Consider the following 23,146-nt stretch of genomic DNA (forward strand, 5'->3'; position numbering starts at 1 on the left):
TATTATTTTAATATTAAGATGAAGAGAAGTCTCTATTTATTTGTACTATTGTCATTTCCAAATGAGAAGGTTTTACGTTATTTGCATCTGTAGTAAAAAGTTTACATTTTGGGTTAGTCTCGATTTAATTGTCCTTTCAGTAGCCTAATGCTTAAGGGTCTCCATCTTTCATGAATTTAACGGTTATAATGCTAAATTCGTAAGTAAAATTAGGAAACGTCCTTCCGTCTTAGGAATGATAAGATGAACTGGGTAAAATAAATGAAATGTAAATTAAAGGGGGAAAAAACTTTTTCAGAAACGAGGAAAAAATTGTTAGAAAAAGTTACATGGAGGGTATAGGATTGATTAAAAGTAATAAGCATGTAAATTGTAAGCAATTTTATTGAAGCTACGCCGGTGGGTATAAAATCTACGGTCAAGCTTTATCAACTAAAATGAAAAGAGCAGTATTAAGTTTTTTTCCCCTGTCTATTTTTTAAATTCAAATACAATTGAAACAAGTCCTTACTTTGATAACGTCATTCTTGTGCTCGTTGAGCAGCTCAATAGTTCTTGTCATGGCAGAGTCGATGAGCTTTTTGGCCTCCTCGTCCACGAGTTGAGCCGTGGCCTCGGAGAAAGGTTTATCGAACACCATCTCCCCCTGCTGTGGCTGCTCGAAACTAATGTTTCCGACTGCTTCGTTCATTCCATACTGAGTAATTTGTCCGTATGCAGATTTGGTAACTTTCTGTAGATCATCTTGTGCTCCTGTAGTGATCCTGTTGAAGAATATCCTCTCCGCTGCTCTTCCACCCAGTGTCATACACATCCTACACATCAGGAGTAATATTATTTCCAGTTTTTTTATCGAACATTAATATTAATATTTTGGAACTTAATATCTTCAGTTTTTTAAACGTAACTAGTATCAATACTTTTGGACTTTATCCCAAGGAAATAAGTGTTTGGCTTGAGAAGCAAAATTTGAGTTTTGTAAAAGAAAAGTGATGATGGGAAATCTTTTTAACGCACATTTGATGTTCACTCCCGAACTGCACAGTCTAATTGGGAAACGGAAAATATATCCATAGAAATTATTTATAATATGATTTCATGATAATAAATAGAAAGATATTTTAACAAAACTAAAGGAACGATCCCTAACCTGTCGAAGAGCTGTTCTGTGGTGTAAAGATATTGCTCCTTGGGTAGATACATGGCATAACCTAAACCCTTCCCACGGGGTATAATGGAAACTTTAAGAAGTGGGTCAGCGTGCTCTAGGAACCAGCCAGCTACAGCGTGACCTGCCTCGTGATACGCAACAGTTTTCTTCTCCTCCGGTTGCAGAACATTAGTCTTCTTCTCCATACCAGCGACCACACGCTCTATCGCAGCTTCAAAGTGCTTCATAACGATGCTTTTAGCCAACTCCCTAAAATTAAAAGCAAAATAAGAATGTTTTGACATTATTTAGAAAAATATTTATATTTTTTTTCTCATCAATCTATAAATTACGAACCTAGCGGCTATGAGGGCTGCTTCATTGCACACATTAGCGATATCTGCTCCAGTAAATCCAGGAGTCAGTGCAGCCATCTTCTTCGATAATTCAATCTTGTCCACGTCAGTCTTCAGGTTTCCAAGATGAACCTTAGAAAATAAGTTTTAGAAAAGAAATTATGAAAAAGTATGTTTCACAAATTTTGAACTCAATTGTTACCTTGAAAATGCTTGATCGACCCTTAATATCTGGAGCAGGAACATAGATCTGACGATCAAACCTTCCAGGACGGAGCAGAGCCTGATCCAATATATCCATCCTGTTGGTTGCTGCAAGGACAATAACGTTGGTAGTTCCAGTGTTGAACCCATCCATCTCTACCAGGAGCTGGTTCAGGGTGTTCTCCGCCTCACTTTGTCCACCCACATTCCTTCCTCCTCTCTTCCGTCCGACCGCGTCTATTTCATCGATAAAGAGAATGCAGGGAGCATTCTTACGCGCCATTGCAAACATATCCCGAACCCTTGCAGGTCCGACTCCGACAAACATCTCTAAAAATTCGGATCCAGAGACAGAAATAAACGGAACATTTGCTTCCCCAGCGGTTGCCTTCGCGATTAAAGTTTTACCCGTACCGGGGGGTCCGGTTAGAATTGCTCCTTTAGGAATCTTAGCTCCAAGGTCTGTATACTGCTGGGGGTTCTTCAGAAAATTAACAAATTCCATAATTTCAATCTTTGCCTCCTCGCAACCAGCAACATCCTTAAAAGCTACATTTATCTCTGCAGGATCAATTATCTTAGCTGTTGACTGCATCATACCTCCGAACATACCTCCGCCCTTCCCACCCCTACCCGGAGCTCCCATCCCTCCCATTCCTCCCATCATAGATCCTGCTCTGCGCATTGACCAGACCAAAAACCCTATTAGGAGTAGGGTTGGAAGAACGGAGAACACGTTGGACATCTCCATCTGGGATTTATATAAAACAGGAACAGCACGAGATGGTTCAATCCCGAGTTCATGTTCAACAGCTTCAAGATTTCTCTCAAAGGTTTCCAAACTTCCGATAGTAAACCAGAGTACTTCTCCGGAAACAGCGGAATTAGTGTAAACCTAAAACAAGTTTTTTAATAAAATAAATATAGCAAAACTTAATAAGTAAAATTAATTGATCTTGCCAATAAGTTAAAAAGTCCTTGTTCAAAAGAAAAAACTTATAAAATAAAGCAAATTCAAATAACTTTGATAAGTGATGGACATATTTTTCACAGGGGTACCCACAACGGATGAGACTTAAGAGACGACTGTACGGAATTCACGCGTTCTGTCTGTGTCCTTTAATTCATGATCCCATTGAACTGAACATTTTTACAGTGTCATCATTTATGGTTAACCCTGTAATGAAATTATCATATCTACTCAGATCTAAACAACTTTGTTTATAGTTTCATCCAAATCATATACCTTGACCCACTTGTGATTAATAACTTCTAATTTCTCTACAGTTCCTCTTGAAAGATGTTGGGTCACAAATTCCTTCCAAGAAATTTCCCTGTAAAAAATCGGGTCAGAAATGAAATTTAATTAGCTTAGTTTACTTGAACATGATTTCAAATGCTTTCTGGCTATTGGAGACATGATTAAACTAAATATATTTAACTAGCCTTCTTCTAAATTAATTGTGAACATGTTCTCTTTGTGTACATCGTAAAACAAAACAAAAATAATTCGCGGATTTTCACAAAAAATTTCGTGGATTTTCAAAATTTTCAAAAATCTAATGAAGATCGAATTTTGATGGAGACAAATATTTGAAATTTTGATCATTCATAAACCTTCCCTAAATAAAATTTGGGCCCGATCGGTTCAGCCGTTTCGACGTTTATCGGATACAAACAAACAGACAAGCCAAATTTATATATTTAATGATATTGTTCAGAAATAAAGTCCCAACTCCAGTAGTATAACTTTACAACAATTATTTCTTAAGGACTTCTAATAAATTTTTTTTTACCTGTAGTTCATTTGATTCATGTAAATCATTGCTAGTACACCAACTAGTCCCAACCCAACCATTGACGCTAGTTTCTGCTTCTCTGCATCAGGCATATTTCCTAGGCCGCCCATCCCTCCTCCTCCCCCGCTCCCTCCCTTACTCCCTCCTCTCTGACCAAGTTTAAAGAAATCTGGCATTTCGGATTTTTCCGCAGGTTTAGGTTGGGATTTTCTCGTCTCTTTAGGTACATCTTTAGTAGAGGATTTGGTTGGTTTGGAACCTGGTTTTTCTTTGAAAAATTTCTCAAACCCCTTCGGAGGTTTTGAACACCATTGTTGAAATGATTCAAGAACATCTGATAATGCTGGGGATCTTTGATACCGACCAAGCTCTTTCATATCACGTTTTTTCAGGCCAATGAAGGTTGAATTGTTCCTGAGAGCACGGCCTGCCAAGCGCTCAAAACGGCGGGTAGAGGATAAAAATCTCCAAGACATGGTTACAATAGCTTTGGTAGAACTTCAGAATAATTTAGATTTATCTGAAAAAGTAGGAAGTTGAGACAACTATGAAGGTTGTTACATTACTGGCGATATATATCGTCGTAAATCTTTTAACTTTTACAATTACATCAGGCAAATATTATACAAAACTAAAAATGAAGTTGCACAACTAAGGGAAGAATGAAGATCGCGGCATTTGAGATTGAGTAACGCGCGAAATTCAAATTTACATCAAACATTACACTTCCGAAAATTTAACAGATAAAATGCGTTTAATCAAGCAAAAAGTTCTGTTTTCAACGATGGTATAGAGTTTCTCTATCTTTAAGGCATTTTCTTCTCCTGCTCTAAAAGCCCTAAAAAAACAAAAAATTATTTAACTTCTGGTAAAAAAGCTCATATTTTACTCGATCATGGGTTAATTTAAAAAAAGATTATATAAAATTTTAATAATTCGTTACATTATCGGACCCAAGTAATGTATAATTCTGTACTTTAAAAAAAAAATACATAATTTTTTCTTGAAACATTTAGGAACTCTTTCTTCAAACATAAAACTTTGAGGTAAACCAGTGCATTGAGTCGTAATTAATGTTTAAATCGTTTTGTTAGATTCGTTTAATTTAAATTTACATTCAACATACGCATAAGATCACACAAAACAAACCAAAACAACAACATTTAAAAAATGGAAATATCTTTTTGATTTCTCTTATCTCTATAATGTGAATGAAAATATTGGTAAGATTTAACTTAACCTGAGGGTTGGTTTTGAGTTCTGGAGTCCGGTAACCAGGCATCAATAACTCCTTCATCCTGGAGTAAACCTTGAACTCTAGCAAGCTCTGTCACAATCCCCTTGGCGAAGAAGACCTGGAAGTGTCCGAGGAGAAGCTCGAGAATGATCCAGTCTCCGAACCCGATCCTGAGATTAGAGTACAGTTATCACATATATACAAGAGTCTTATCATGGAGCTGTCTGCTCCAGCGTCAGGGGCAGATACAGGATTTGAGTGAGGGGGGGGCAAGATTTGTTAGGAACCAAAAAATTAATAATTAGGAACAAAAAATCGTGCCGCAAGCGAAATTTTTTTTTGACTTAAAAGACTCAAAAAGAGTCAAAATTAATGACTAAAGACTAAAAAACTAGATTTTTAACTTTTGTAGAAATCGTAAATATTTGATAAATGACACATTTTTCATGTTTTAATTTTAAAGAAAAGTAAATTCAGTAAAGCAAAGTAAGCTGACAACATTTAATGAGAGCTCGTAGGGACCAGGAAATACATTTTCACTTTTCAGATCAAATAAAGGCCGATTTGCAACAAGTAGCAAAAGGCAGAATCTAAGAAGGTGATCCGAAAAAATATAAAAAAAAAACAAGAAACAAGAAGCGAATAACGTACAAGAATGAAAGAATAAGGCGATACACAATTAAGTCACCAATGGAATCTCGTTTTGAAATGTTAACGAGAGGTGTTTTAAACATGAGCATTAACAATAGACCACTATAGAACGAAAAAATGCTTAAAATAAAAGACCTTTTTGTATACTTTCTGAAGCTAAAGCATTAGGCTTTAATATAAAGGTCGATTTACAATATGTAGGAAAGATCAGAAACAGAAACTGTGACGGGGATCAGAAGGAATTGCCAAAAAATACAAAAAAAAAATAAAAAATAGAAAGAAGATGAGGCGATTCACCAGTAAGTAACCAGTATTATCTCGTTTTGAATTGTTGACGAAATGTGTTTAAAAATAGATAGATTAATTATGTGAGGACTAGTTGTATGAGATCCATGTATTGACCTAAGCTGAGTTTAGTCTTTTGATCTAACATAATTCACAATTTGAAATATCTTATGTTTACAACATTGAGTTACAAAGATATAGGGATTAGAAAATCCCACTCAATTTCTTTATTTTATTGCTATCAACGAAAACAAGATATATATTCAATGCAGACAAGGAAGAAAATTGCTGAAATTTGCTTAGGTTGAGACAAAAATCCTAATTCTCCGATATCTTTATCATGAATAGATATAGAAAGTAGGGTTCAGAATCCTGTAGATTAATAACAAACTTTAATTAAAGAATGACTAAAAACTAAAAACTACGAAGATCTTTCCTGTAAACTAGAGGTCAGAACTTTTGATCGTTAAACTCGTAATCAAGCATTAATCTCCATCTTATTTAATTTTCAATATCCAGTGGTGGTCATACCAAGCAGGGACAAATTTAATTGAGGGATAAAGCATTGCCCATATTAGATATCGAAATCAGGTGTTACGAGATTAACGATGTTTCACAGTCCTCACTAAAGTACTGACAACGGAACTGATAAATACATTTTTATTCCAAGTCTTCATATAAAGAGGTTTTTTATTAAATACAATTTCTTAAATTAGACAAAAGCTTAGCATATATAATATATGATTTGCCTTTTCTTTTATCCCCCGTTGTCAAAACAACTACAAAAAGATCCAAATAATTTTATTAATTCATGATAACAGTAGTCTTCTCTGTCTTTGAAATTATTTGTCTATGAAATGTCCTATGAAATTCTTTTTCTATTAAACCAAGCTATTAGGGCGCTTCGCGCACATCTTCAATTTCAATTGTAAACATATTCTCTTCATATACATTGGAAAACAAACAAAAATTTCGCGGATTATTAAAGAAATATTTCGTGGAATTTCAAAATTCTCAAAAATCGAGTTTTATTAGAGGCAAATTTTTTAAAATTCGATCATCCATAAACGAACCCTAATGTCATACGAGGTCCCACAAAAAATTTGGGCCCGATCGGTTTATTATTATTTCACGTTTATTGGATACAAACAAACAAAGTATAAATATGTAGATGTACTATTCATTAAATTTCCTGTCTAAATAACTATAAATGTCCCAACACAAAAAGTTGTCTATTGCATAAATAAACCCTTTCAATGATTTTCTAATTGTTTTTTTTAATTGGTTTACTTAAATATATTGGAAATGAGCGTCATCCTCAGAGGCGCAACTAGGGCTTTTGCTAGGGGGGGGCAATATATTATTTTGTTAGGGTTTGGGGGGAGTTAAGGGTCCCCCCCTAGTTGCGCCTCTGGTCATCCTAACACTAATACCATCTATCCAATCCCTTATGTTAAAATATTATAAAATCTAAATATATTACTTTTCAATGAGTCCGCTGACGTGTGAATAACTTCCGGTCAGGATTCGAATACGGCGGACTCTGTCGGAGACCGAGTAGACGGTGATACACCGTGAAACGATTGCCACACTGATGAGGATGGTTAAGAATGCGAGGAAGAACCAGACGACAAGGAATACCTCTTGATTAATCAGATTCACAATTAGAACGCAAGTCTCTGTCAAAATCAAAGCAAGGTAATGCAAATATTATATTATGAGAATAAAAGGAAGAATTGAATTCTGAAAATATTAATTTACCCCTGTATTTATTTTTGATCCTAATTGTAGGGAAAAAATCTGTTTCCCAAAATTTATTTATCAATCTTAATTTGATAATTTATTTTTATGCTTTGAGTCCTTCGAAGTTTTCTCTGGAGCCTAAAATAAGAAATAAATTAAAAGGAAATAATAAAAACTATATCAACTAATGATCACTGAGTTATGTACTTTATAAAAATAACCTTTGGTAATAATCAAAAGTATTATATATATTAAAAGAGAAAATCAAACTTTTTAAAGAAAAATTAGCCCCTGAATTATACATCAAAACTTTATTGTAGTAAATTTAAAAATATAACTCAGTTGAACTGTGAATTTGTAAAGTATAGACATATTTTGTAACTTTTAAAATGACCTTTATTATATTTTTATATTAATATCTTTATACACAGACAGAAATATAAACAGACGGATATTATACAGATATTATACTGCAAGATATATATTTATATATTTATACACAGACCAGTGGCGTAGATAAGGGGGATTATTGGGGTTTTTTACCCCCCCCCCCCCTAGAATCCTGGGGGTAAATACCCCCCCCTAGAATTGTGGGGGTAATTACCCCCCCCCCCCTAGAATCTTGGAGGTAATTACCCCTGAACAAATATTAAGGCCCTGTTACAGTTGCCTTGACCCCTTCACTTCAAAAAAAAACATTCCCTATTGATTAGTCTGCACTTGTGTAAAGACGTCTATTTTCATGATAGTAAAAGTTTTTGCGGCATTTTGCAGATGCCTAAACAGTTACAAGCTTTGAAAACTGTTTAAAATTTAAACAAAAAATAGAAACCGAACTTATGTATATTGATAATTAGGTTGCTAACATGGCTGCGGAACACCATGAAAACGGAAAGGCTATCTAGCCTTGCACACATGCACTCCCATCCTAGTAGATTAAAATCAATTAAACATGAAGACATTCTTAACAAGTTTTTAAGCGCCAAGCCGCGCAGACTTTTTAATGGAGGAAAGAGTTGTTACTTTGTTTTTGTTTTTAAAAAAAGGTTGATTTTAAAATTGAATATCTTTTAAATTTGCACGAAAACAATTAAAATGTGCACTGTGCAGATACGTCGGAATCAGATATTTAAAATTTTAAGTCAACATATTCTAAATGATTCTAAATTCTAAAGTAATAGTCAATGTCATTAAAATTAGATGTTTTTTTAATAGAAAAAAAGGGTATGGACAATAAAAAAAACATTTTTACTTCTAAATAATGTCATTTCCACATTAGATTTCGTTAAGATCTTAACATACTACATAAATTGACGACATGAAAATTTGACATTCAGTAATGACAATATCTTTTCAAAGTTTTGCAGAGTAGCTTTTCTAAAGATTTTAAAAAGTAACATCTTTTTCCTCTTAGAGTAAAACTATTATTTTTATAATACTTTAAAATAAAATAAATTCAGTTTTTTACAGATCTTTGTAGTTAATGTAAAATGAATGACTATAATGAAGGTTATAAAACAAGGTGAAAGCTGAAAGGTGAAGCCTTGATTAGATTGAGTTTGTAAATCCCAGAAATGAGTGGAAAATGCAAATCAAACCCAATTAAAACCAATAATTTGATATACATCATGATATTTTTCTAGAAAATTTGTTTATTTACTTTTATTCATCTGTAAATATATATCTGTATAATGTCCGTCTGTTTATATTTCTGTCTCTGTCAGGGGCGTAGATAAGGATTCTGTAGGGTTGGTAAAAATTTTTAATTTGGCGCCGAAATTTTTTTTACGGGGGTAAAAAAAATTTCGGCGCCAAATTAAAAATTTTTACCAACCCTACAGAATCCTTATCTACGCCCCTGACAGAGACAGAAATATAANTGGGTATAGTAGATAGCGGAGTAAGGTTGGGTTGGGTATAGTAGATAGCGGAGTAAGGTTGGGTTGGGTATAGTAGATAGCGGAGTAAGGTTGGGTTGGGTATAGTAGATAGCGGAGTGGTTGGGCATAGTAGATAGCGGAGTAAGGTTGGATTATTATACGAGATAACGGAGTAAGGTTGTGTGGGAATAGTAGATAGTGGAGTAAGGTTGGGTTGGGTATAGTAGATAGCGGAGTAAGGTTGGGTTGGGTATAGTAGATAGCGGAGTAAGGTTGCGTATAGTGATAGTGGAGTAAGGTTGTTTTGGGTAAAGTATATGGCGGAATAAGGTTGGGTTGGGTACATTAAGTTGCTAGATATGTTTGATTGCAAAGATGTAAGGATTATAATATTAGTTTAATGCGAGTGTTCCGTTGTTACCTGAGGGTCCACTCCTGTATATTCTACACCTAGCAAGCAGAGGGAACAAAGTAATTTCCTTCCCAGTTCCACCTCCGAGATGATGTTGAATAAAGTTCACTCCGAACTGGAAAAACCGTCCGTCAAAGAAGCAGTGCAGGATAAATATGTTTGCAAGTACGGAGACTAGGTTGAGAGTTTCCGTGACCACGAACCAGAACCCATAGTTCTTATGCCGCCTGCTCTTCATATTCTCCACCAAATACATTACAAGTTTATGAGTGTACGCTTCTCCTTCTAAATCCATGAGTTGAATCCTATCAACTCCTTCCGGGATAAGAGTTCGGAGTAGGTTTCCCTCCAGGTACTTCCAGAGTAGGTGAGGTATCCTGGACACTGCGGCTAGAACCAGGAGTATCAATGAAGTCCACTGATAGTACGTATGTAATACCTAAGATTAAAAAACTCATGTGTTTAACTTGGTCGGAAAAGAAGTGAAGCTCGGTAATTTAGAGGTTTAACAAGAACTTCTAAATCAATTATCATTGATGAGCAGTTTTACAATTTTAAAAGTTTGAAAATGTCGATCTTAGTACATCTGTATCAACATTTGAAGTGAAAATCAGACATTTAACAGATACCAAATTTTATAAAATTTTACATAAAAAATGTATGACCTCAGTTGGACTGTGAATTTGTATGTCTAAATATATTTTGTAACTTATATTAAATTTAAAATGACCATCTGATGTAATTTATGATCGAGTGAGTCCTAAAAATCATAATTTATAGAACATCCCTAGAAACCAGTGACGTCGCGCGACCAGTCCCATTAGGTCGAGATAGGTCAAGTTAGGTCAGGTTACGTCAGATTACCAAATTGGTAGCAATATGACAAGTCCCCTTATAGGTCGTGTTAGGTCCCGGTTAGGTCGGGTTACGTCAGTTTACCAAAGTGGTCGGAACATGACCAGTCCCCCTAGGTTGTGTTTGGTCAGGTTAGGTCGGGTTAGGTCAAATAACCTAACTGGTCTGATACTGGTCTTAACCTGACCAATCCACTTAGGTCGGATTTGGTCGAGATTGGTTGAGTTATGTCAGGAGACCTAACTGNTCAAAAGTTTGGTCATTTGGACGTCCAAAGTGACGTCATTTCGACTTCGAAAATTAGGTTGTGAGGACGTAAGAATCCTTGCGTTAAACGTCCTCAACACGTCCTCAACACCTAAAATACGACGTCGCTGGACGTCCCACTGGTAATTATTGACGTCCTCATGACGTCCTTAGGACGACTTCTGGTTTCTAGGGATTATATGGTTTATTAAATTATTAATCCTTTAACATTACTTCTTTCTCTGACTGGAGATATGGAAACGGTATTCCTTTCATGTTCAGGTCATCAGAGTAGTTCCTTTCTTCTCCGGGTATACTGCTCTCAGTGGAGGTAGTCCAGCAGTAGGAATCCACGAAACTTGTCTTGAAATGATTGTCGGAGGTGCAGGATATTGGATTCCCGAAGACCTGGTAGGCACCCAGCAGGAGAGCTCCGATTAGGAACAGAAAAGGAGTAAACCTATAAAATTAAAGTTTATGATATCAAATTAAATGTTTCCCACTTTGTTTATATCCATTTTACATAAATATCACGGACATAATCTGAAATCTATCGCGACAGCTGAAAAACATGTAACAACTTTTCTTAGAATGGGGTCAATTTAGGGAGACAAGAACTAAACTATAGGGTTCCTTCAGGATTAATCTATGTGAAAATTGTAATGTACACCACTAACCCCAAAAAATGTCATATTACAACAATTACACATAAAATCTGCCACAAATAATATATTAGTCTGCGAAATCTGCAACATAAAGTATTTTAAACCAACAAATCTGCCACAAATAACATTTTAGCCTGCAAAATCTGCATTATAAAGTATAAACCAACAAATCTGCCACAAGATTTCTGTATGAGCCCATGAAATAAATTTAGAAGAAAAAAAATTTTAATTTCTCTTTTTTTCTTAGTTTTTGTTTTTTAATCAAATTATGCCTGCATTATCCATATATGCATTATTGTCTCACTATATTTGACCGTTTTGATGGATTTTACCTGGTATATCATGGGGGGGGGAGGGGGGATGATGGCCTAAGCAAAGAAAAGGCAGTTACAAATTTCAAGTAAAAATTTGACCGTTTCTGATCTGATGCTGCTAGGTTAACCAGTTCATTTTATACTGTTCAGACGGACATATTTGATATGTTACTTACTTCAAGTATCCAGAATAACATACAGAACAAAATCAACATTTGATTTCTAAGAACCATTTTTATGATGAATGTTTTAATTGATGTCAATATTTGAAGCTTGTATGTGCTAATATCAATATTAGATTAAAAAAATCTTAAGAACAGAATATTACCAATCTATTATGTTTAATCCACACCTATTGGTCCATTACCTAACAGAGTAACCCACGAAGGATAAGACTTCAGAGACGACTGTACAGAATTTTTACTGTCAATTTCCTTATATTTAGGATTCTCTCCAACTTAAAACTGGTTTCTTTCGTTGCCATGTCAACAAATAGACCATAAATAGGCAATAAAAAGACGAAATTCAAGACAAAAGACTTAATTTTACCTCGAAATCGTCATATTTTACGAGTTTCAGATCGTCCTTGCAGTCTAATCCATGTGGGTTACTCTGTATGTGTAAAGACAAAAACATTCCCTCCCCTCCCCTTCCTTCCCCTCCTAAAATAAAGAACCCATGGTTACTATGTTCCCCTCCCAGAATAAGTTAGGTACCAATGGTTAATGTGTTCCCCTCCCCTCCTCCTAAAATAAAGAACCCATGCATGTTACTGTGTTCCCCTCCCCTTCCCTCCCCTCCTAGAATAAGGTACCAATGGTTACTGTGTTCCCCTCCCCTCCTAGAAACAGGGCAACGTCCATCTATCCGGGAAAACAGTAGGTCACAAACAAATCTTTGCTCAGTCGAATTCGCTATTTAGACGATTTAAGGGAGTAAACAAAAAAAACATAAGAATTAGCTAGATTATCGTGAAAAATTTGATCATACCTGGAGTTGAAAGTAGTTATAGTACTATCAATGCAAACATTTCTCCGCTTTAATAGAGAAAACGTATCCAACAATCCGAAGTGGGTCAACATGGTCTCTAATTATTCTAATTTAATAATATTTGTGAATTTTTTGTTTGGATAAATATTATTATACTATTGTATATCACTGTTAAAATGACACAAATCAATATTTAAAAAATAAATCAAAAATATTCAAAATGAAACAATTTAAAGCAATATTTCATAGATCTGGAGGAAAAATTAGTAATGCTTTTTTGCACGTTTAAAGATCACAGGATGGGAATGATATGATGACATATGCATATTTTAAGTTCACAATCTAAAAGTATTTTCATTATGTTTGTACAAAAATATTAATAAAATAGATTTGCTATATTTCCAAGTTATCCTTTCCGTGGTTTATCACATATTTTAGTGGGGCGGGCATCAGGTTCAAATTAAGCTTTGGCGGTTTAATAACTTGCATTATTTTTATTGAATGATCACCAGCTAGTTGGGTTCTTAGATCTTACAATGGGAAGATTATCCATACCAGAGAATTTCCAGACACCACATATCACACTAAAAAAAATCATGAAACACAAAAGACAATAATAATAATAATAATAATAATAATAATAGTCATGGTCATGGTCATGGTCATAGTCATAGTCATAGTCATAGTCATAGTCATAGTCATAGTCATAGTCATAGTCATAGTAATAGAAATAGTATTAGTATTAGTATTAGTATTAGTAATAGTAATAGTAATAGTAATAGTAATAGTAATAGTAATAGTAATAGTAATAGTAATAGTAATAGTAATAGTAATAATATAACTACAACTCATTTATTTCCTGCTTTCAGACATTCCCTAAAACGATTTTCCACAATCTTCACCTTTAAAAATAAGTGACGGCTAAGACTTGTTTCTGAAAATCCGATTAGCTCCTTGGGCATCACGCATCATTATTAATTCAGGGGAATTAATAACGAATTTAAGTCTGAAAAAATGACGATAAATAAAAAAATGTATGTTACTTGATGCTAATTTTAAACTTATTTACAATAATAAAAAAATAAAAAATTGAACAATAAAGCTATAAATACTTCACTCATGTCTTTATTTACTTTACTCAATATATACTCAGTTTATAAAAAACTAAGCACAAAATTTGAAAAATAAAAAATAATGATCAAATACGTTTTGAAAGGACATTTAATTGTGTAGTTGAAGTAAAAAAACCTTTTTAGGAAAAATATGTATTTACAGTAATTGTTGCAGATCTACCAGATTCTGGTCATTAATGCTGTTGAAAAAGAAATGTTTCTGAATTCGATAAGTCACTTTCTGTTGCGGAAATTAAGGTTACGCGACACCAAGCTCTGATGAGTACAAAACAAGTTCTGATGTAGATGGAGTTGGTTCTGATGAATACAAATTCAAATCTGATGTAGATTGATTTAGTAGGTGCAAAGCAAGTTCGGTTGTTGACAGATTTAGTTCTGATCCAAGTTCCCTTGGATCTCCTTTTGGTTTAGCTTTTCCAGGCCCTGGCGTAGGTTTACAGGGCTGGGTTTGCTAGATTTTTGTCCTGATTTACGGGATTTTGGGCCAGGCCTGTTCGATTTTAGTTTACCAGATGCAGGATCAGGTTTAGCAGAACGTTTTCCGGAATTAAGGGATCCGGCTCCAAGTTTCATAGATTCTGGCCCTTGTGTAGGAAAAAAGATGCTGGCGTTAGCCATACCAGACACTTGCTTAAGCTTATCGGACACAGGCCCTTGTTTACCAGACAATGTCCCCTGTTTACAGGATACGGGTCCACGTATTCTGGATTCCTGACTGGGTCTAGAGGATCCTGTACTTGTTTTACTGGATACTGTTCCAGGTTTCCGAGAGTCCTTCTTGGAAGCTGGCTTGGATTGAACAGAAACCAGTTTAGCTTTACCAGAAATTTTCATCTTTTGAGTCTTGTTGGGGTGTTCCTTCTTATTCTTCTGCATTGAATGATTGAAGAACCGTAACAGCATCAACTAAACATCAATTATAAAATGCATTTTTGCGAGTTCGTTATAATATTACAATTACATATTTTTGCAATCCCATAGTTTAAACCAAGTTATAAAACAATTTTAATTCATATATCATACAGCATTCTTACACCTAATTTTGGTAAGTCATAACTGCTGTCTAGAAATCATATTTCAAGTTCCAAATTATTTCTCACCCATTTTAGTTAAGTTAAACAGTTTATTTTAAAAACTTTTAAAAGGATGTAAAAATTTCTTTTTTCATTGTTCCTACCTATAAATAAATTTTTTGAGGGGGGGGGGGGGGGGGAATAAAATTAAGGTTAATTCCTATTTCAAGACCTAATACATTTCTAGGCCTGTAAACCCTGAGGAAAAATCACCTGAACTTCTAAGGTACTTTTTCTCGCAAATTTCTTATTAGCATAAGGAAACTCTGCTAAAATAAATTGTAGTAACTGCATCTTCTTGTTTTTGCTTCTTAACTTGGATAATTCACGTTCCATTACTACTGCCAGTTTTATATTCAGTGTCTTCTCATATTCATCTTTTTCTTCTTCAAACCTACAAAATAACAAGATACAATAATTGGTTGTAACAAAAAAGTACGGGGCCTAGATGGAAAAATTTTACATCATGAAATAACTGAAATGTAAAGCTTTCGAATGCCACCTTGATCGTAACAATTGAACGAAAATAGTTTCCTCAGTTACTAATACCCCTACGGCACAGTTTTTTGAGACACCCTCTACATATGTATATATATATATATAAAATTAAATACTTGGGACATAAAATGTCGTCATCCAACTATGAGTTTGGCCCACTTTAGCATTTAATCACTTTGCCTTCATGCAGAAAACCTTAATATATATTATTTTTATGTCTACCTTTTAATATCATTTCTTTCCTTGGTTTTGAAGAAATCTGCTCTATCCTAAATTAACAAGTAAAATCGTTTACTTATATGTATATATATATATATATTTCAGTTTTTAACTTCACATTTTTTATTAAAAAAGAAGATATATATCTATATATCTATATATCTATTATCCATCTCTATGTATATAAAATAATCTTTTTTGTCACAACCACTGGACCGATTTACGTCAAATTTTATAGAACTACGGAAATGTCCTTAGCTTAGTTTTTACATTTTAAGGCTGACTTTCATACAAATAACTTAGTTTCCGGACAAAGCTGGGCTCCCATACTAGTATTTTTATAAAGTAGTATTCTCTGTTTGTTCTTATGTTTATATTTATGTCCGATAATAAATAAATGTTAAATTTTGACTAAACGGTTCCACTGTTTTAGGTCATCAACAATTTTAATCTTACCATCTTTGAAGGGTATTATTAAAAAAGTAAAAGAAGAAAACCTGCAGAAATAAATTTAATTGTGATTATCAAACGTTTATTTTTAAATTTTCAAAGTTCTCACATCGAATATCCAGATCAAATTCAAGATTAATGATACTCCCAACAAAAAAAGTTTTTAAACCACACCTTAGGTAACTTTTTCCAGGCTTCTGAAGCTTCCAGAAGGTGGTTCCTGTGTCCTTGTCCTTCAGGTCTTTTTCTGTTTGTACTTAAAAATTCCTGACAGAAAAAGGCGAATGCTGTTCTAATGCCTTTGGGTGCACCACATGGGTAAAAGTATTCCTTGTATTCAAACCTCCTGAACAAAATTAAATCTGTTTATTTTTTGAGTGAGCGAGGGAAGGCACACCACACCATTTTTTCGTCCGCAACTACACCTCTTTTCGTCCAGCATTGTTTACATTTTTAATTTTTATTTAAATTATTATATTTGAATTTTGAACGACGTGATGTTGTTTATAATGGTTTTAATATTTAATCTTGTTTTATTTTAAAGAAAAAGAAGAAGATGCTAAAATCCCGGCTCACTATCACCTAAAAGTTGCAGTTTTGAAGTAAAATAAAAAACAACAGAAAAGTGTGTGGTCTGGATGAAGAATAGGTGATGCACACATATTTTCCGTTCTTTGAATAACATGGCCTTGCCTAAATTTATAATTAGAAATATCAGGTCTACGACTTCAGGTTGCAAAGATATATGGATTAATAATTTGAGTTTGAAGACTAAAACTCAATTCCTTTATCAAAGAGATATTTGCCAGTTTAAGATTCAGTTTACCCTCATAATCTCTGTAAAGGATATTTAAACCCCATGATATTTCCCCAAAAGTGGGACATTAGATAATTTTTTAGGTTCACCTCCCAAGTGCATGAGTACCGACATCAGTAGGTATGGAAGAGAGCTCCAAGAAGTCTGATGAACTTGATAAACTAGATTTGGATGTAGACTCTGATGAACTACCTACAGAAGATGAACTGGAAGGTTCGGACCTTGAGAAATATTCATCAGGAACTTTCATCTCCCTTGAACAATAAAAATTATTTACATTTCAGGACTGAAAACGCGCAATAAGGGATTATTTACCTTTTTAAAATGCGCTTAATCACCCACTGAACAGAATTAATACAAACCCAATGGTCAGAATCTTCTGCCAAAACAACCATTAAAAAAAACTGACTTCTTCTGTAGGGTTAGTAAATATAAATCTTATCATCTAATAATAACTTAAAATGATTGAATATTGAATAAAGCAAGGAAATATAGTTTAACCTGAAAATTTTCAAGATTCTTGGAAACCCGGTGATGTGCTGAATTTAAAATTAAAGAGACAATTGTTGTATTTTCAGCTTAACCCCCCCCCCTACCAAAAAAAGATCAGTTTCTAGTCATAAATTTATATTGTGTGTGATACTGGTCCTCTAAACAATACACCCCATATATTTGTACGGAGTACGAACAATACTTGCCGCATCTCTTTTTATTCAATGTACTGTATGGACGTAGCAAGTACAGAGCCCGTTCTCTCCATAGATAGTGGTCTTGTAGTTCACGCACTTTGGGGGACGATATGTTGGCCGCTAGATGTCTCATGCTAAATTCTTATCTGATAGATAGATAATTTCATCGTACACTTGACGACCAATATAGGAGACGTCAATTTGTCGACCAATGCAGTTTATGGAAGGAACGGCCTCAGAGCTAAATTCTTATTTTTAATTTCAGCCTAAACACTCCGGTATGTTGAAGACGACATGAGCTACCTGGTCTAATTTATCTAGGGCGCAATAGTAACAAAGTTTTGCAAAAATGTTTAAAATTAAGTTTTGGTAGTTTCTTTTTAGCACCAAAACCTTCGATATTTGGAAAAATTTAGTGAAAACATTTCATCAAATAACATTTTGCTTACTTATCTGTTTCCTCGTCAGTAGCTGACAACATTAAATCTTTGGAGAAGAGCCGGCGACGATTCTCGTTCTCCCTCATCATCATCAGAGCTTTCTGACTCACCTAATTCCTTGGTTTCAGGTTTCCTGGTATTCTGAGTGTCCAGATTGGTTTTACTAGCTCCAACCATGTCATTAGAACCTCCACATTGATCAGATCTATCCGCGGAATCAGTTTTACATCGGAGGTGTCGAGGAACCCATATCTTTTGAACTTTACGTCCTCCAATATACATGTTCTGGCCTCTATGTACAGTCTAATTCAAATATATCATTTGTCTCAAAATTAAGACATTTAAAATCTAAAAACTGAAAAAGATTTGATATTTAATTTTTTGAATTTTTAAATAAAAATATTCACTGATAATTTTTCCTTTTGTGCTCCTGTTCTTTCTTCAGCTGGACGTCCGTGCACGGAAGAAACATTTCCCATTTTTTAAGATTACTATTTCTAAAATAATCATATGATTTTCACAAACCTTTGCTAAAGAAATGAAATTCATTAATCTAGTTTGTTTGGATGTCCGAGCTCATATATCATGAACCACTGGACAAATTCTGATTGGGAAACTCAATAGAATCACAGGAATGTTCTCTGTCTGGTTTATAATTTTTAGGTTGAGTGGCATGAATTTTTAAAAACTCCAAACAAAGCTTGGTTCCCATGCTTACTCTAAAAAAGGCAGTTGAGTGGATTCCCAGGGACAACATGAGATATTCTCTGTTTGATTGTGTTCCTGTAATCAAAGGTACCTCATTCAGGGACATTTTAATACTCTCTCCTAGCAATAATGCAATCTCCTTTTGCGTTATAAACCTTGCTACAATTTAAAACATATCATACATTGGGGTAAATGTTGAATTACAAATTTTTTCTGTCATGGGAAAAAGATTTTAAGATTATTTCAAAGCTGAATTTTCATCTGGTTTACTAATTCCATGAACAATTGATGAGAGCTCTAAGAAGTCTGATGAACTTGATAAATCAGATTTGGATGTAGACTCTGATGAACTACCTACAGAAGATGAACTGGAAGGTTCGGGCCTTGAGAAATACTCATCAGGAACTTTCATCTCCCTTGAACAATAAAAATTATTTACATTTCAGGACTGAAAACACAAAATAAGGGATTATTTACCTTTTTTAAATACACTTAAAATAAAGAACCCATGCATGTTACTGTGTTCCCCTCCCCTTCCCTCCCCTCCTAGAATAAGGTACCAATGGTTACTGTGTTCCCCTCCCCTCCTAGAAACAGGGCAACGTCCATCTATCCGGGAAAACAGTAGGTCACAAAAAAATCTTTGCTCAGTCGAATTCGCTATTTAGACGATTTAAGGGAGTAAACAAAAAAAACATAAGAATTAGCTAGATTAACGTGAAAAATTTGATCATACCTGGAGTTGAAAGTAGTTATATTACTATCAATGCAAACATTTCTCCGCTTTAATAGAGAAAACGTATCCAACAATCCGAAGTGGGTCAACATGGTCTCTAATTATTCTAATTTAATTATATTTGTAAATTTTTTGTTTGGATAAATATTATTATACTATTGTATACCACTGTTAAAATGACAAAAATCAATATTTAAAAAATAAATCAAAAATATTCAAAATGAAACAATTTAAAGCAATATTTCATAGATCTGGAGGAAAAATTAGTAATGCTTTTTTGCACGTTTAAAGATCACAGGATGGGAATGATATGATGACATATGCATATTATAAGTTCACAATCTAGAAGTATTTTCATTATGTTTGTACAAATTTAATATTAATAAATATTAATTAATAGCAATAATACGTTATAAACCTTGCTACTATTAAAACAAATGATACATCTGGGTAAATGTAGAATTAAAAAATTTTTCTGTCATGGGAAAGAGATTTTTAAGATTATTTCAAAGCTGGATTTTCATCTGGTTTACTAATTCCATAAACAACTGATGAGAGCTCTAAGAAGTCAGCTGAACTTGATAAATCAGATTTGGATGTAGACTCTGATGAACTACCTACAGGAGATGAACTGGAAGGTTCGGACCTTGAGAAATATTCATCAGGAACTTTCATCTCCCTTGAAAAATAAAAATTATTTACATTTCAGGACTGAAAACACGCAATAAGGGATTATTTACCTTTTAAAAATACACTTGATCGCCCACTGAACAGAATTAATACAAACCCAATGGTCAGAATCTTCTGCCAAAACAACCATTAAAAAAAACTTGCTTCTTCCCTATGGTTGGTAAATATAAATCTTATCATCCAATAATAACTTAAAATGATTGAATATTGAATAAAGCAAGGAAATATAGTTTAACCTGAAAATTTTCAAGATTCTTGGAAGCCCGGTGATGTGCTGAATTTAAAATTAAAGAGACAATTGTTGTATTTTCAGCTTAACCCCCCCCCCTACCAAAAAAAGATCAGTTTCTAGTCATAAATTTATATTGTGTGTGATACTGGTCCTCTAAACAATACACCCCATATATTTGTACGGAGTACGAACAATACTTGCCGCATCTCTTTTTATTCAATGTACTGTATGGACGTAGCAAGTACAGAGCCCGTTCTCTCCATAGATAGTGGTCTTGTAGTTCACGCACTTTGGGGGACGATATGTTGGCCGCTAGATGTCTCATGCTAAATTCTTATCTGATAGATAGATAATTTCATCGTACACTTGACGACCAATATAGGAGACGTCAATTTGTCGACCAATGCAGTTTATGGAAGGAACGGCCTCAGAGCTAAATTCTTATTTTTAATTTCAGCCTAAACACTCCGGTATGTTGAAGACGACATGAGCTACCTGGTCTAATTTATCTAGGGCGCAATAGTAACAAAGTTTTGCAAAAATGTTTAAAATTAAGTTTTGGTAGTTTCTTTTTAGCACCAAAACCTTCGATATTTGGAAAAATTTAGTGAAAACATTTCATCAAATAACATTTTGCTTACTTATCTGTTTCCTCGTCAGTAGCTGACAACATTAAATCTTTGGAGAAGAGCCGGCGACGATTCTCGTTCTCCCTCATCATCATCAGAGCTTTCTGACTCACCTAATTCCTTGGTTTCAGGTTTCCTGGTATTCTGAGTGTCCAGATTGGTTTTACTAGCTCCAACCATGTCATTAGAACCTCCACATTGATCAGATCTATCCGCGGAATTAGTTTTACATCGGAGGCGTCGAGGAACCCATACCTTTTGAACTTCACGTCGTCCAATATACATGTTCTGGCCTCTATGTACAGTCTAATTCAAATATATCAATTGTCTCAAAATTAAGACATTTAAAATCTAAAAACTGAAAAAGATTTGATATTTAATTTTTTGAATTTTTAAATAAAAATATTCTATGACAATATTTCCTTTTGTGCTCTTGTTCTTTCTTCTGTTGGACGTCCGTGCACGGAAGAAACATTTCCCATTTAAAAATGAAAAATAAGAGTTTACAATACTCGCAAGACTTAGTTGAATACTACGCAAATACTTTTAAGAGAACTTGTTAGTTCTCCATATTCTTCTGTTTAGATTGTGTTCCAACAATAACCTCATCCAGGACCATTCTAATTCTCTATCTAGCGCAAGACCACAATCTGCTTTTGCTTTGCCAACCTTGCTACAATTTAGAACATATGATCCATCTAGGTAAATAAAGAATTTAGAATGTTTCTGTCATGAGAAAAGGATTTTTAAATAATTTCAAAGTTGAATTTTTATCTAGTTAACTCAATCCATTTAAGTTAAGTTGAGACGCCATGGTGATGACTGTAAGAAATTAAACTGTTGACTTGGTTTCGTTTTTTGGTCAATCATTAAATAAAACAAAAAACGACTACACTCAAGGTAGGAGACTTGACTTAAGCCTTGGAGCGTCATATTTTAAAGAGATTCTTTACAGTCTCATTAAAGAATCTCTCTGTATGAATTTTTTCAGTTTCTTTCAGCCTGAAAGGGAGTTCAAAGTGTACAAATCATTTAAATGTTCACAAATTATATGCAGTAGAGTACATTAATGCAGTATGTTCCCTAGACTATTCATTTCAATTTCAATTTAAACTGTTAAATAAACTTTATAATGAATTAGGTGAATAAAAACATCATTTGATTTATAGTTATAGCGGAAAATCATCGTTTGTAAAGTTGAAGGCATAGAGTCTATGTGAAATGATCATTGGTCAATTATGAAACCAGCCTATTTCATTATTTGGTTTTCTTTTAACAATAATTTTAGATTTTCTATAAAATGATATTCCAGGGCCCAAAAGGTTATATAGCATAAATATGTGAAGTACACCTGCAGTATGGAAACAGAACAACAAAATGGCCGTTTTACACTTTTTCTAGTAAATTCCCCTCTAATATATATTCTAATCTCTATGTGGGTAACCTTGTAAGTAGCATGGAAAGAAAGTTCTGAGTAACCCTGGGAAAAAACTTAACAAGGAGAAAAAATCTGAATTTCCTCAAATCCAAAATAAAATTTTACTAAAAAATTGTTTTGATGAGACTTTCACTTTTTACACACTTTTTAAATAAAGAACTTGTTTCAACAGTAATTTGTAATAATCAAAATTTTATTTCCCAGAACTTTTCTTCAGAGAACTTTTATCCTGTTTACTGGTTTGTGTTAACCTCTAAAATATATTCTTTACCATGTAACAGTTTCAGGAGCTTTCTACCTTGACTTTTATAGCTCTCCGTTTACACTCAATGTTTACTTACTGCTCTCTTCCTAGACATTTATAGCTCTCCGTGTACACTCACTGTTTACTTACTGCTCTCTTCCTAGACATTTATAGCTCTTCGTGTACACTCACTGTTAACTCACTGCTCTCTTCCTAGACATTTATAGCTCTCCGTGTACACTCACTGTTTACTCAATGCTCTCTTCCTAGACATTTATAGCTCTTCGAGTACACTCACTGTTTACTTACTGCTCGAGTTAGCATCTGATGATTGTCTTAACATACAGGACTACTTCATCTTTT

At 34.1% G+C, this 23,146-nt stretch overlaps 3 protein-coding genes across 8 annotated transcripts; all 3 read right to left on the reverse strand.

Moving 5' to 3' along the window:
• Positions 1–481: 481 nt before the first annotated feature.
• On the reverse strand, positions 482–4,072 carry LOC111704485 (AFG3-like protein 2). Its single transcript, XM_023476734.1, has 6 exons — positions 3,507–4,072; positions 2,957–3,044; positions 1,709–2,605; positions 1,508–1,638; positions 1,151–1,420; positions 482–815 (listed from the first exon to the last, which is right to left on the reverse strand). Exons 1-6 carry the CDS (start codon positions 3,983–3,985, stop codon positions 485–487), a joined length of 2,196 nt encoding a protein of 731 aa, XP_023332502.1. The 5' UTR covers positions 3,986–4,072; the 3' UTR covers positions 482–484.
• On the reverse strand, positions 4,029–13,809 carry LOC111704515 (innexin inx1). 4 transcript variants are annotated; one of them, XM_023476793.1, is made up of 9 exons: positions 13,690–13,809; positions 13,323–13,371; positions 12,788–12,893; positions 11,053–11,278; positions 9,727–10,156; positions 7,543–7,563; positions 7,166–7,361; positions 4,750–4,916; positions 4,029–4,347 (listed from the first exon to the last, which is right to left on the reverse strand). In XM_023476793.1, exons 3-9 carry the CDS (start codon positions 12,877–12,879, stop codon positions 4,316–4,318), a joined length of 1,164 nt encoding a protein of 387 aa, XP_023332561.1. In that variant the 5' UTR covers positions 12,880–12,893; positions 13,323–13,371; positions 13,690–13,809; the 3' UTR covers positions 4,029–4,315. The 4 variants fall into 4 exon arrangements, with proteins under 4 accessions (XP_023332561.1, XP_023332554.1, XP_023332540.1 ...); XM_023476786.1 differs by having other exon boundaries at positions 12,788–12,884; positions 13,297–13,371; XM_023476772.1 differs by having other exon boundaries at positions 13,297–13,371.
• A 227-nt stretch (positions 13,810–14,036) lies between these two features.
• On the reverse strand, positions 14,037–21,503 carry LOC111704495 (uncharacterized). 3 transcript variants are annotated; one of them, XM_023476751.1, is made up of 10 exons: positions 21,114–21,503; positions 20,168–20,229; positions 19,551–19,645; positions 18,514–19,230; positions 18,116–18,409; positions 17,067–17,231; positions 16,335–16,506; positions 15,714–15,760; positions 15,207–15,387; positions 14,037–14,826 (listed from the first exon to the last, which is right to left on the reverse strand). In XM_023476751.1, exons 5-10 carry the CDS (start codon positions 18,196–18,198, stop codon positions 14,290–14,292), a joined length of 1,185 nt encoding a protein of 394 aa, XP_023332519.1. In that variant the 5' UTR covers positions 18,199–18,409; positions 18,514–19,230; positions 19,551–19,645; positions 20,168–20,229; positions 21,114–21,503; the 3' UTR covers positions 14,037–14,289. The 3 variants fall into 3 exon arrangements, with proteins under 3 accessions (XP_023332519.1, XP_023332512.1, XP_023332529.1); XM_023476744.1 differs by having other exon boundaries at positions 19,551–19,656; XM_023476761.1 differs by lacking the exon at positions 21,114–21,503 and having other exon boundaries at positions 19,551–19,656; positions 20,168–20,835.
• Positions 21,504–23,146: the final 1,643 nt, after the last annotated feature.

This window comes from Eurytemora carolleeae, unplaced genomic scaffold (assembly GCF_000591075.1).
Source record: "Eurytemora carolleeae unplaced genomic scaffold, Eaff_2.0 scaffold2, whole genome shotgun sequence".
NCBI lineage: Eukaryota > Metazoa > Arthropoda > Copepoda > Calanoida > Temoridae > Eurytemora > Eurytemora carolleeae.

What these genes read in the sequence shown, in the direction of transcription:
- LOC111704485 (XM_023476734.1), bottom strand. Translation starts at nt 3,985, where the DNA reads ATGTCTTGGAGATTTTTATCCTCTACCCGCCGTTTTGAGCGCTTGGCA. An exon ending in ATGAATCAAATGAACTACAG is followed by an intron (nt 3,045 to 3,506) that starts GTAAAAAAAAAT and finishes GATTTTTTACAG; the next exon opens with GGAAATTTCTTGGAAGGAAT. An exon ending in TTAATCACAAGTGGGTCAAG is followed by an intron (nt 2,606 to 2,956) that starts GTATATGATTTG and finishes AACTTGTTTTAG; the next exon opens with GTTTACACTAATTCCGCTGT.
- LOC111704515 (XM_023476793.1), bottom strand. Translation starts at nt 12,879, where the DNA reads ATGTTGACCCACTTCGGATTGTTGGATACGTTTTCTCTATTAAAGCGG. An exon ending in ATAACTACTTTCAACTCCAG is followed by an intron (nt 11,279 to 12,787) that starts GTATGATCAAAT and finishes TTAATTTTATAG; the next exon opens with GTTTACTCCTTTTCTGTTCC. An exon ending in GTCAGCGGACTCATTGAAAA is followed by an intron (nt 4,917 to 7,165) that starts GTAATATATTTA and finishes CTCTAATCTCAG; the next exon opens with GATCGGGTTCGGAGACTGGA.
- LOC111704495 (XM_023476751.1), bottom strand. Translation starts at nt 18,198, where the DNA reads ATGATGATGAGGGAGAACGAGAATCGTCGCCGGCTCTTCTCCAAAGAT. An exon ending in ACTGACGAGGAAACAGATAA is followed by an intron (nt 17,232 to 18,115) that starts GTAAGCAAAATG and finishes TTATTGTTCAAG; the next exon opens with GGAGATGAAAGTTCCTGATG. An exon ending in GGTACTCATGCACTTGGGAG is followed by an intron (nt 16,507 to 17,066) that starts GTGAACCTAAAA and finishes AATTTTGTTCAG; the next exon opens with GAGGTTTGAATACAAGGAAT.